This window comes from Lygodium microphyllum, chromosome 7, assembly GCF_053477565.2.
Source record: "Lygodium microphyllum isolate KBCC chromosome 7, Lygodium_microphyllum_v1.1.10, whole genome shotgun sequence".
NCBI classification, from domain to species: Eukaryota; Viridiplantae; Streptophyta; class Polypodiopsida; order Schizaeales; family Lygodiaceae; genus Lygodium; species Lygodium microphyllum.
The window spans coordinates 57,230,133-57,242,972 of NC_141141.1; the positions used below are offsets into that span (position 1 = coordinate 57,230,133).

At 43.4% G+C, this 12,840-nt stretch overlaps 1 protein-coding gene across 3 annotated transcripts in view; it reads left to right on the forward strand.

Moving 5' to 3' along the window:
- The window catches only part of LOC148033477 (uncharacterized), a 277,944-nt gene that overhangs the window by 2,621 nt on the left and 262,483 nt on the right, over positions 1-12,840 (forward strand). For all 3 annotated transcript variants that reach the window (XM_087681411.1, XM_087681412.1, XM_087681413.1), the window contains exons 2-5: positions 2,219-2,254; positions 2,401-2,594; positions 3,575-3,712; positions 9,357-9,424. In XM_087681411.1, coding sequence (XP_087537537.1) covers positions 2,219-2,254; positions 2,401-2,594; positions 3,575-3,712; positions 9,357-9,424 — 436 coding nt within the window. The remainder of the gene's footprint in view (positions 1-2,218; positions 2,255-2,400; positions 2,595-3,574; positions 3,713-9,356; positions 9,425-12,840) is intronic.

Below are 12,840 nucleotides of genomic sequence, written 5' to 3' on the forward strand. Positions count from 1 at the left end.
ACCCGATGCTTTCTTTGTTGGATAAGTTGGCCAATCAAGGTGAGATCGTTGGTTTGTCTCTTCCCAGTGGGGCCCAACTTGTGGGTCAATCTTTGGTAGATGATTCCTTTATGTTTCTTAAGGCAATCGCTCGAATGTTGATCGGGCAATGGTAGTGTGGAAACTTTTTGCAATGGCATTAAGACTTTATATTAATGCGCAGAAATCCACTCTGCTCTCTTGTACGGAAAATGATTTGCAGGATTTGGGCTGGAGTGGCATTGTGATCCCTAAGGGAAATATAACTAGTCATTTGGGTTATACTATTGGTGTGGAGGTAGCTTCTCGTGTCTTGTTGGATTGGATGATATCCTGTATTCATGATCAGTTTATGTACTGGAAGTCTCAAGGCTGGCCTCTTTCCATGTGAGACTTAAAGTTGCTCAATGCATTATGATCAGCATGATTTCGTTTTTCTTGCCATTGCTTCCTTCGACTAAGAAGTTCCTATTGGAATTAGTTCAGCCTATTTGATTCATGTTATGGAAAAAGAAAGGAAATCGCCTAGGCTAGGTGTGGATTTCATGGCAGCATATGACTACTCCTAAAAGGATGGGGGAAGCAGCTCTTTTGGATATTAATTTTCATATAGTTGCTTTGAGGTTAGCTCTTTGGCAGGCACTTTGTATTGAGAGTCATCCCTTGACAGATATAGCAAATTTTTTTATAGAAAGGATTGGCATTTCTCATGGTAGCACGGTTATTTATGCTTCTTGGTGGCATGTGCTTAGCTCTACAAGATCTATTAAGGTCTCCTAGTCTTTTCTCCTTTCCCATATGATCACATCTTGAGAGGAGATATTACGTTTTGCAGTTTGGCACCCTTTTGATTTTCATAAGGATGAGAATTCTCTACTAGGAGAAGTACTGGCTATCTCTAGGTTGTTGGATTGGCCTGATAAAAATTTGCAGCGAGACAAGTTCGATCAGATGGCTCGTTTGGGGTTGAAGACAGTCCTGGATGGTGTCATTCCTAGATAGGTCCTTCTTTATTCTTTTTGGCGTATTCGTTAGCATTTTCGGGTTCCTAGAGGATATCATGATATTTGGTCGGCCATACAAGACAATCTTTTGAGGTACTATCCTTTGCTTGCGTCACAGCTATTGTCTCCCTGGCATGATTGGATGTTTGTGATTCCCGATTTCGAGAAAAGGTCAGCTAACCAGATATATCATTAGATTGTGGAGGCCAAGAGATGGGTCATGGATAAGGCTAATAAAGTATGGCATATTTGGGATAGCAAAAAGAAGTGGTAGGATAGATTCATGCAACTCTAGAAATCTAAGGTTCCGTATTAGGGAAAAGTGTTTGTATGGAGGCTACTTATTGGGGCTCTTCCTATTGGAAATGTGCTACGTGCTCGTAAGATCTCTGCTGGTCGATGTGTATTTTGTACTACATGTGATGAGACAGTGCTTCATCTTTTTGTCTCCTACCCTGTTGTGAGACAGATTTGCAGTTTTGTTTCCCGTGTATGATTCTCATTGACTCAGCACAGGATATCAGCTCGTTCGTGGATTATGGGAAAGATGACCTCCATGACCTCTTTGCGTTCAGATTATTCCTTCCCGTTCCATTTCCTTAGATGGACTGCCTTGTGGCATATTTGGCGTACTCGGAATGCCTTCATTTTTGATTCAGTATCTAGCATTCTTGGTCATGTGGCCCGAATTCGTGGTTTAGTGTTGTGGCAAATATCGTCTATGGTGTCTGCTGATCTGGTTCTTCTTGACATTGCTCCTCCCTGGCTGGATACTGTTCACACCACACCAGCAGTTCTTTCGGTGTGACATTTTTGTGTTAGAGTCTGTGTAGACTTTCCTTTAGAGTCTAATGTAAATATTTACTACTTAATTCAATTATCTTCATGAAAGAAGAAGAAGAAGAAGAAGAAGAAAGTTATATTAATGTCAACAAAAGGCAAGATTGGCATAGGAGACCAATATGCTGCATCTGAGAAGTTTGGGAATTTCCCATGTTCCAAAAAAGCTGTCATGCAATGCTATGGCTAACTAAATGGAGAATAAACACGAAACATTACAAGAGAGAGGTTTAGGGAAAAGAAGGGGAGGGGGGTGTGGGCCCCCGGGGGGGGTAGAGAGGGGGAGGGAGGAAGGCTTTGTAATTTGACATTGTATTGAAGTTTGCAATTGTTTCTGTTTGGTGATTCTTGTGCAGAGAAGCTAAAGGAGGAAGCAAAAAGACTGGCTGAAGGTCCAGGCTAGAGCTTTCTAAGATCACATGCTACTTAGCAAAATCCTCAGAAGTGTTGTGCTTGTTTTGGGTTTTTTTGCTGTGACAAATTCATGAATCTTTTGATACTTCAAACAGAGAAGCACTGTCACTTTTGTTACTTGTAGAAAAGAAAAGACTAGCAGAGGAAGAGGCAAAGAGATTGGAAGAGGAGGCAAGACTAGCTTGGGAAGCAGAGCAAGCTTGGCTGAAAGCTGAACGTGAGCATATTTCACAAGAGAAGGAAGGCTTGAGAAGTTTTTTTAAATGGCGATCCAGCGTACTCTCTGAAATTGAAGCTTCTAATTCTGGCCTGGTTGATGTGAGCTATAGCCTGTTGTGTTTTGTTACAATTTTGCTTCTAAAATGGCTTGTTATCTACGTGTGTTAATTGTTCAAGCATCTCTCCTTTGCAGCATGTACGAACTGTTTAAAGCATTGACCATTTTTGCTGGCTTTCTAGCCTTTAGGTGTGTGGATCTTCAAACTTCTCTTTTGTAAAGGAAAGAGACCAGTGCACTTGCAGCACGTCATTGTAGCGTGCAAAGGTTCTTTTAGCTGTTCAAACTTCTTCTTGCACATTTAGTGTAAAGCGTGTTAAGCGACACAACCAATCCAATCAATGAGAACAATATAATTTCCTCTTAATCTGTTTATAGTCTATCAGACCATGCCATGCTCTAGATATATATTAATCATTAATGTTCCTAAGATCTGAGCTGTAGGTGTGCCTCCCTCCTTTGCCTTTTGCTTACTCAGGCTGCAGGCCCTCTGCCATGCTCACCATGACCTTGTCTTCTGTTTATGAGCATCTCTAATTGTGTGGCTTACGACTGCTGCTACTGCCTGATTGTTGGTAGTGCACCACTTTAATCATGGCCTGTAACTTTATGTCTCCATTGATGTTCAACTGTATAAAATCTTTCCTTCACCATACGGGGCAGAAATTACTGAAGATGAATTAAATTTGTTAAAGCTAAAGGCAGCGCACCATGCATCTCTGACAAATTACAGCTTTCTTTCCCTAAAGGTGCCAAACTGTCACATATGGAATGAAAGCTAGTGGCTTCTTGTGCATGTGGAAATGGTAGCCATTCAGTAGTCTGTGATGCTTGATGATTTGTCCAAGAAAGTTGTAATTTTCAGCTCTTGTTATTTGCAAGCACATGCTTAATAAAGGAACTTAAAGTGACAGTGCCTATTAGCTAAGTAGTTAATGAAATAACTTACAATGACACTGTCACTTAGTTTGATGGAGAAGAGGTTTCCTTCTGATCTGCACAAACTTAATGGTGCTCTTAGTGGAGGAGATATTTGGAAGCTGGAGATTTGCCTTACGCAATGGATCAAGGAAACATGAACAACTATTTTGCTGCTTTGGAAACCTCTTATGACTTGGAGTACAGTGCAACATTGTCAACTATCGAAAGTATTTTCAAGGTGTTTATACATAATTGACACTGGGAAAATCTTTTCCCTTTTGCCTTTGATCTGTAAAAGTTTTTCTGTAGTTACATGTAAGCAAGCGTGGCACTTAAGTGTTTGGCTGTATTATTTTTCTATACATCACTTGTTAATATTCAGGGAGAATCCATTTGACATTTTACATGCAGTGAAACTTCTAGTGCTATATCAATACAAGAGTGCTGTCTTGTATCCTTTTGGTTCATATGTGGGATGAGGATGCATTTTCTCTTGTCAACGTTAGTGAGCCTTGTTTTATACTACTATATCTTGCCTTTTATCCCCAAAAGGATTGAATCTTGCTATTTTATGTGCTTTACTCTGGGTCTTTCTTCAAGAGGGGGCCCATCCTTGATAGGGATCTTGATGGCCCCACAAGATTATAAAATTTATACGCAACATTTGATGAGCAAGAATCAATTATACCTTCTTCAATTAGCTTTTGTCCAAGGCTATTCTTCATAGTTCTTCACTCTTCTTGGCTCTGTGAGCTATAACCAACTATAACTCCTCATTTGTGATAGGATAATGACGTGTGTCTCCAACATAGTCAAATGGATCTCTGGCCATGTCTGAACCTTGTGGAGTTGGCAGTGGATGTCAATCCTGCTCAATTCTTGGCATAGGCTCCTTTGGGGACTAAGTAGGTGTGGAAGTGTTTGATGCCATCTTCCCTCTATAGTTCCTGTTTTTGAAGACAGAACTTTTCGATCAAGGGCCTAGGTTTCTTTAATGAGTACCTAGCTATGATACCATGTAAAGAAATGCTTGTCTACGGAATACAAGCACAATTGTATGACAAAATTGTAGATTGATAAAGAAACACAGTTAGGGTTAGGGTTAACACAGAGACAATGAACACAAAATATAATGAAATCTGAATAATGAATGAATAGATCCGATGCTCAATGCAGCAAATACACTATGGAATGTGAAAAGTGAACCCCGAGCTCCTGTGTCTCAAGGATTGGGGCAAAGAGTATGAGTGGTAGAAAGAGTGTGTCGTACTCTAATGGATCCTGAGATGTAGCAAGAGGTCTCCAAATATATCTGACAGCAGAAAATGCAGCCTATGGTGGCCGGATTAGTGTGACAGACAAGCAACAGTGTGTGCAGAATCTGCAAATGTAGATCTAGCTGATGACGTGGCAGCTGTATGGATGCAGTCCGCTGCAAAACACAGATTTTGATTACGTGGCAAATCAAGCGAATGCAGAAAACAGCCAAATAGAGATTTAGGGCTGATGTGGCAAGCTGGGCAGCAGGCTAACAGGCTGTATGGCAGCAGTAGACATGTGGATGCAGTAAACATAGGCCAGCAAGTAGACGGCTCTGAATCAGCAGTAGAAGGCTTGCAAACAAGGAGGAGATAATAGGAAGCAGTGGCCAACAGCTCCACTTGAGATATCCTTCGTGTACGGGGTGTGGATGGTAGTGAGAAGGCACCTGCAAGCTACAAAAACGAGATTGAGGATGGATGGATGACAGCATGCCTGTCTATAGAAAGTTTGGGTCCTTCCAATAGGGTTTGTGCTTATGGGACACAAACACTCTCTAGGAATTCATTTCTTTTTAATAAAGAGGTTTAACTCATTAATTAATCATGTTTTGGGGCTGTTTTAAAGAAGCTAGTGTATTTTTAGCTTAACAAGCTCAACTACAATTAGGATGGAGCATACCATATTCATAACTGTTTGCTTCCTATGCTCAACCACTCCATGTTAAGAAGGGGAGTTGGTCAAGTTGAGTTGGCGCTAGATGTCAGGCTCTTGTGAGAATTCAGAGAACTCATGGGAGATGGAGTCACCACTATTGTCACTCCTCATTGTCCCTTTGTGGACATCCATTTGATTATGTAGTGACCATAACAAGTAGCGAAGTAGGTGAAAGCATTGAATGTTTCTCTAAGAAAGCACATCCATGTGTAATGGGAACAATCATCCACAATGAGAAGGTACACCCACATGTAATGGTGGATTTTTCTCTAAGAAAGTACATTCATATGTAACAGGAATAATCATCTACAATGAGAAAGTAATATTGTGAACCATCGATGGATGTTATCGATTATTTACCACTCGAGTCAATGTGAATTAACTTAAGTGATTCCTTGGAACGAGGACTCCAATGTTGTGGAAATAGTGTGCGGTGTTGTTTCCCTGGTTGTCAAGCTGGACGCACATTGCAAGCCAATTCAAGGTGTGGAAGGCCCTTAATCAAATGGTGCCTCAATATCTCATAAGAAAATTGTAGCCAAGGTGTCCTAGCCTATACTTCCAAATGTGGTCATACTCATCAGAACGTGATTTGGCCAAAGCCTAAACCATGTATATGATGGAACTCAGAGCCCTCAACGGTTGGCTATGAGAGAACTATGATATTCAATAGAGGCCATTAGGTTGTACTTCACCTTGAGCTATCACTAGACTAGTCTTGCCATCAATGATCTCAATCATAGTTGTAGTGGAAAAAATAGCTCTACCCATGAGGCAAAATTGATGGATGGAAAGGAGATGGTACCCCAAGTTGGGGCATATTGTACAAATGGTCCAAAATAGTGAGACTTGGGCCTTGGTTAGTGTCAATTTTACTTTACTAATGCCTTGGATCTTGCCCAAGGAGTTATTCTTGTAACAAACATTGCCCACCAACCACTGGCTCACAAGAGACAAAGATGTACTGAAGGGGAGACATATGGTTTGCAGCTCCTTTGTCCATGATCCTTTTGGCTTGATGGCCACATGGAAGAGTGAGGTGGGCTTGTACAGAAGACTTGTTGGGCAGCATCTCATAGATATGGACCAAGCTTGCATCCTCATGTGTCTATATAGAGACAAGGTGGGATTGTGGGCTGAAGTCGATCGATGGTTGAGGACACCAATCTGACATCCCCTTTGGAGTCCAGAAGAGCATGCATTGTGATGGTTGTCCAATGGTAGCATGACCTTGGGGTTTTCATTGGCCTTGCTGCCCATCCAACTATGAATAAGCTAGAGGCTAGCCACTTTGGCTCCACTATGGGGGGTTTACCTGCAATAGGTGGACTGGAGATCTAAGTAGGGGGGGTTTCAGGCTGAGCATGCTTGGCTGAAGATTGACACTCATCATCAAAATGGCTGGCCCCTTAGCAATGCTAGTGATACCCGTTCTTGGTGCATTCTACCAGCCCAGTTTAAGTCCTGTCTGAGCATTCTCTTAGTCTTCTTCGATTGGGAGTTGTTCTTGCCTTTTCCTTGCTTCCCCCTTTGGCCCTTGGATAGAGGAAAGACTCCCCTTTGAAGATGACGAAAAGGGTTTCTTGTGAACTTGATCAATCAATTGTGCTAACAAATTAATTGGCACTCAAACTCATGAAGGTGAGCAATTGAGATTGGGAAGTGATTTGCTGTATGAAATTCAAGTACTGTGGTGGCAATTTATTTAGAAACAAGGTGACTTGGTCATCATCAGACTTGGGAGGTCTAGTAGTTGCAAGGTTGGCATGTAATCTCTAGTAGCTGACCAATTTGACCCTTGAAGTTATCTTGGTCAGAAATCTTAAACTCTTGGAGCTCATGGTCAAGGTTGATGTGGCAAGTCCTATCGTGAGCCACATATGGGTCATTCAAGTGGGCCCACTGGTCCAATGCAAGATCAACAAGGTGAATTGGGAGTGGAATTTGTATAAGAGACCTTGCATAAGCTTGGCTATGGCCATAGGATTTGTGCTTTTCCAAGAACAGACAACCTCATAAGAGAATCATTGGGGATCGAGTTGGGATTCTAGCCCTTGAACAAGGCCTCATTTGACCAAGGGGTGAAAATTGACTTGTTGAAGCGAGTCTTGTCATTGAATGCATGCTTGATCATATGGTGAAAGAATGGAAGGATGAGTGAGATGTTGTATATGGGTTGTATGAGGTAGGTAGACATTTGGCCTAGTACTACATGTGACACCAAGGTGCTTGGCATGGTGACTCATGGGAATTGACCGGTTGAAGGTGGCAAAGCTTGATACAAACAAATGGCCCTCTAGGCATGGGCATTTGTGCAAATTGCATGGTTATTTGAGTGATGTCTACAGCTTTGATTTGCGTGGGATGGATATTCTTGTGTGTAGCTTTGCAAGGGTTCTTAGTTTGGAGGATAAACCCCCACCACCAGTGCACCTACACCACGCCCAATTAAGAGATAGAGATGGTTCCTATGGGATATGTGCCTAAAGAATAAATACTCCCCAGTGTGGTGAATTCTAGAATGAATGTGTGTGCATAGTAGATGGAATGTGTGGAGTGGGTGGGATTCGTGAATAATTAGATGAACCAAAAGAAAAATCCCCAGACGTAGCAAGTGAATGAGATGTATTACTTGATCTTCTTGCTCTTGACCCAGCTCTAATAACAATCACGTACTGCTATGGATCAAGACTATCATGACAACTTGTACTCGTGGCCTATACAGCAGATGGAAAAAAAGATGGGACTTGTAGAATGTAAAATGTGTGTACCTTGCATTGATTCTTACGGGACTAGATAGACTGGATGCGATATGATTCCTATGTTGGTGTGTCCTTTTTGGATTGTGAGCTCTGGGTCCTTATCAACTTCAAACTTAGACTTTGTGCACCTTCGTCTAGACATGGTCATTGGGATGATATGTTGAAGGGGTAGGAGTACGATGAGGTGGATCTCGAGCACAAGGTCTTGTTTGACTCATTGACATCTTTGTCTCAATATCTCTGCATATTCATATTGGGAGAGAAGGCATATTGATTTTGGGGGATCTCTTCAACTTAAGGGGTTTCTTGTATTTGGAAAGGAGACTGTGGTTATCATCCCCTTAGAGCCTCTAGTGATGGAGATTGGTGCCAAGGTGATAGGCTTCACGGGGGACTGCTTTGGTGATGAGGGTTGAGACATCTCTTCTTTCGTTCTCATGTGGTCTTGAATGCCAAGCTTACTTATCAAGGGTCAAGTGTTAGTTGAGAGCACCTAGCTTTGATACCATGTAAAAAATCCTTAAGGCAAACAAAGAGAATGAGTATGATGCATTTGGGGACTCAAACTTCCATGTCTAGAGGACCGAGGATGAGAAGGTGAGAGGGGTGTGGGAGATGCTGAGCACAGCTCTGATAGAGGGTGCAGATGTGGCAGGGCTGGTAACAACTCCAGATAGCTGGGTGAAGGCTGGAAATTAGTTGCGACAGCTGGGAATCATTTTGATGAGGCTTTCTTAGTCACCTGGGATTTCGGTAGTTTCTCCAAGACAGATCCTTTGATGTCTTGGTTTAATAGACCTCCTGATTGGACTTTTCTTGAACCCGTTGTACAAGGCTCTCCATCTTCAAAGTGGCCAGGCTGAGAGATTGTCCTAGACTGACTCTTTGTCTACAATTTCATTTTGAATGGGTTCTATTATATGTTTTGATGACCTCATTCAACCTCACGAATCATTTTCCAGTTTAGGATAATACCTTTTTTGTTAAATTACAGGCCTTTATAATGAATCAAGCATTGAACATGACATCCTGTTTAATTTTAGAATGTAGTTCCAGCAGTAGAGTTCTTTCTTTTTGTCGTCATTTACATATGTTTTTAGAAATAATCATGTCATTACATCTCTCAGAAATGCACTATTACAGGTGTTTCTAAGTACCGAAGATCTTTCTCTATTGGAATATCAAAAAGGAAATTTGAACTTGGTGGAAAGGTGATTTCCCTGTAAGTCCATAGCAGATATGTCTTTCTTATGGTGATCTCTTTGCAATTTAGTTCAAATACTACCATTGACCTCAAATTTGAGATTTAGCCAGGGTACTGTTGTCAACTTTCAATCAGTTGAAATTGTGCTGGATATCTGAGATATATATGTGGATAGTCATAATTGCATTGAGAAATTATAGGCCTCAAATATTTGCAACACCCAAATAGGTTATATGTATGTCAATTTCTTCACATTTCAAGAAAAGATCAAACTTCTCCTCACATGACCTGCTCTCTGTGACAGCACCTGCTGTGCCCTGCTTGTACCATGCCCCTTGTCCTCATCCTCCTCAAACCCTGCTATATCCACCAACTTCTACCTGTTCATCTACTCTCCCCCCTTTGTTTCTGCTGGAACCAGCTTTGCCCTTGTAATCAGTTGTGCCTTGTCACCAGTGCTGTCTATTTCCTTGTTTGCATTCTGCCTTCTTATGCGATTCCCTTATGGATGGGGAGGCCTTGTTGCTGTCTGCACTCAGTCCCTCTTACTGCCAACCCTAGTTCCTTGCTAACCTCATTTCTTGCACTTTTTGCCATGGTCCTTTTCCTCTGCTGCTTCTTGCAGCACTTCTTAGAAAAAGGAAAATTCTATTAATAAACACCTCAGAAATAAACATATGAAGGTAAAACACAAATATACAATGGCCCTGTAAAGGACTCCCATGAAACAGCAGATAAACGGAATCTAATACTAGGGCTGGTTGAATAGCCACTTGGGTGTTTTGTAATGCCAAACTGTGAGATTCTTGATGCAAGAAGGTAGGTATATACCAAACACCAAGGAACATGTTATTCCTTCTCTTCATGCCCTTAGAGTTAACCTGTAATCTCTCCCATCTCCTGTTGACAGAGATGGACCACCTCTATAGATCTATGGCATGATTACATCTTGCAATCCAAATGCATCGAGAATTAATGCTAGCAATAAGTTCACTGTGACTATGGCATGGCAAACTGCTGTCTTAAATAAGTTCGAGGTTGGGAAGTCAAAACCTTGCTGCTTTCTTGCCAAAATCAGTGTGCCATACTTTTGAAGCACCTTTTTTTGGTTTTTTTTTTTGAAGCACCTTTTTTTTTTGGTTTTTGGGGGGCGGGTGCGCGGGGGGGAGATGATGGCAATGGAACCAAACAATCACCTGAATGCACACCAAATCCAGAGATGTGCCCCACAACCAACTTCTGGTCTCAGTGGAACCTGTGAATTGCCACCAGCGACTCTGCTGGATAGCAGCATTGATCTTCTGCCTCTTATGGTGACTAAAGAGGTTCAATTAATTATTAATAATGGGTGTGGCCTTCTGTTAGCTTGCTTTTGACACTATGATGCAGCCCTGTGCAGTGTGGTGACCCTTTTGTGTATGGTGCGGCTCATCTTTGGCTAGGCCTGCATTTCTCTGCTTAGGTTTGCAATCCCTTTGCCTGCAATCCATGCCACTATCCTTTGAGTCAAACTTGTGTACATTTGGCCTAGCCCAAAATAGGCTAGGCAGCAGAGCTCAGGTTGGCCTAGAGGTCAGATCCCACCCTCCTTGCGCAGGAGGTGCATGCACGAGCAGCCCTTGTTGGCCTAGAGGACAGGTGCTCAAAGTTTTCATTCCGCACCTTTGCAGCCTTTTAGGCGAGGAAGGGGGACACGATGTGCATAGAGTTTTTCCAGGCACATCAGCCTCGCACCTCAGGAGAGCAGATGGCTGCCTTCGGGATCAGTATGGGAGGATTCGCTCTAGCCCAAATGAGGTGATGGAGATTGCCATTGATTACTACAGACGCCTTTTCCAACAGGAGACAGCCCCAACCAGAGGACAGCGATGTAGATAGCAGGTTTGGGATCACATCCCGTCCCTCGTCACAGAGGAGATGGGACGCTCCCTCCTAGACCCCTTCATAGAGAAGGACCTTGAGGAGGTCTTTCATGCACAGGACGGGCAGAAATGCCCGGGAGAGGATGGCCTTTCTAAGGCCTTCTTTACTACCTACTGGGAGGTGGTGAAGGACCCCTTATTGTTGGCCTTCTAGGAGATCTTCAGCTTAGGAAGGATACCAGGGAGTCTATCAGTAGGTCTTATCAATCTCCTCCCCAAAGGGGGAGACCGGTTGGAGCTATCCTAGTGGAGACCGATCACCCTACTGTCAGTAGCCTACAAGGCACTGGCAAAGATGATTGGTAGGCGATTCCGCCCTGTGCTTCAAGACATCATTCATGACACACAGATAGGCTTTGTCCAGGATAAGAGCATCCTAGACAATGTCTTCACCTTCTTTGAGGCGACAGAGTGGACCTAGCATAGTGGTTAGGGATTGGCGGTACTACTCCTGGATTTCGAGAAATGTTGGGTATTTGACTCACGCCTCACTTACGCCTACGCTCATATGGGAGTGTCGGTGATCAGTAGGACACTGGGGCACTTTTTACTCTCAGTAGGAGAGGTTTTTTCCCCTAGACTTATAGTCTTATTTTCGTATGTGCTTATGTACTTATGTTACACACTTATGGGCACTTACCGTGTGTCGGGTGTGAACACCCCTTACAACCCTAAGGTTTAAGGGTTGTACTTTGTACTTTCATTCTACACTCTTTCAGACTATTGGATTGGGTGTCGTGCTTCACTCTGTCTCTCTCACTCTCACACTGTCTACTGCACTCTCAGCTGCACCTCGATCCTCTCACCCCCTCACATTTGGTATCAGAGCTTAGGCTCTATTCAGCTGAGGCCCTGTTCAGCTTAGCTCCATTAAGTATTCAGGAATCTCTGCTCAGGTCCAGCCTCAACCTTCAGAAGGAGACGCCCTGCTCCTCTGCTTTGCACAGCAGTGCCTCATCCTCAGCAGCTCGACCTGCTCCTCCTCCAGCTCGTCTGCCCGCCAGCACCGCCTACTCCTGCTCGTCACCAGCGTGTCCCCCTGCAGCTCGCCACCGCCTGTCAGTTCGCCAGCGCGCAGCTCCAGACGCCCTCAGCGCCACCCGTCTGTGTCAACGTTGACCTTGCAGCTCCACATCGTCAGTTTGCGCCGCCTGACTGTCCGCCCTGTCCACGTCAGGTACCCGCCCGACTGCCCTGCCTGCCTGCGACCTGACCAGCGTCTGCCCTGTCCACATCAGGTACCCGCCCGACTGCCCTGCCTGCCTGCGACCTGACCAGCGTCCGCCCTGTCCACGTCAGGTAATTAAAAAAATAAATAAAATCCTTTTATTCCAGAATAAATTTCTGGCAGAGGGGGTTCCTACGCAAACAGGCATAGACTTCAAGATACGTGTCTGGGACACGGCTGATGCAAATTTCTGGGACTGTTTTGAACACATTTGAGGCAGAAATTTTGGGGATTTTGATATTTCAATGTTGCTGAGCACTGTTTGCACCTTGG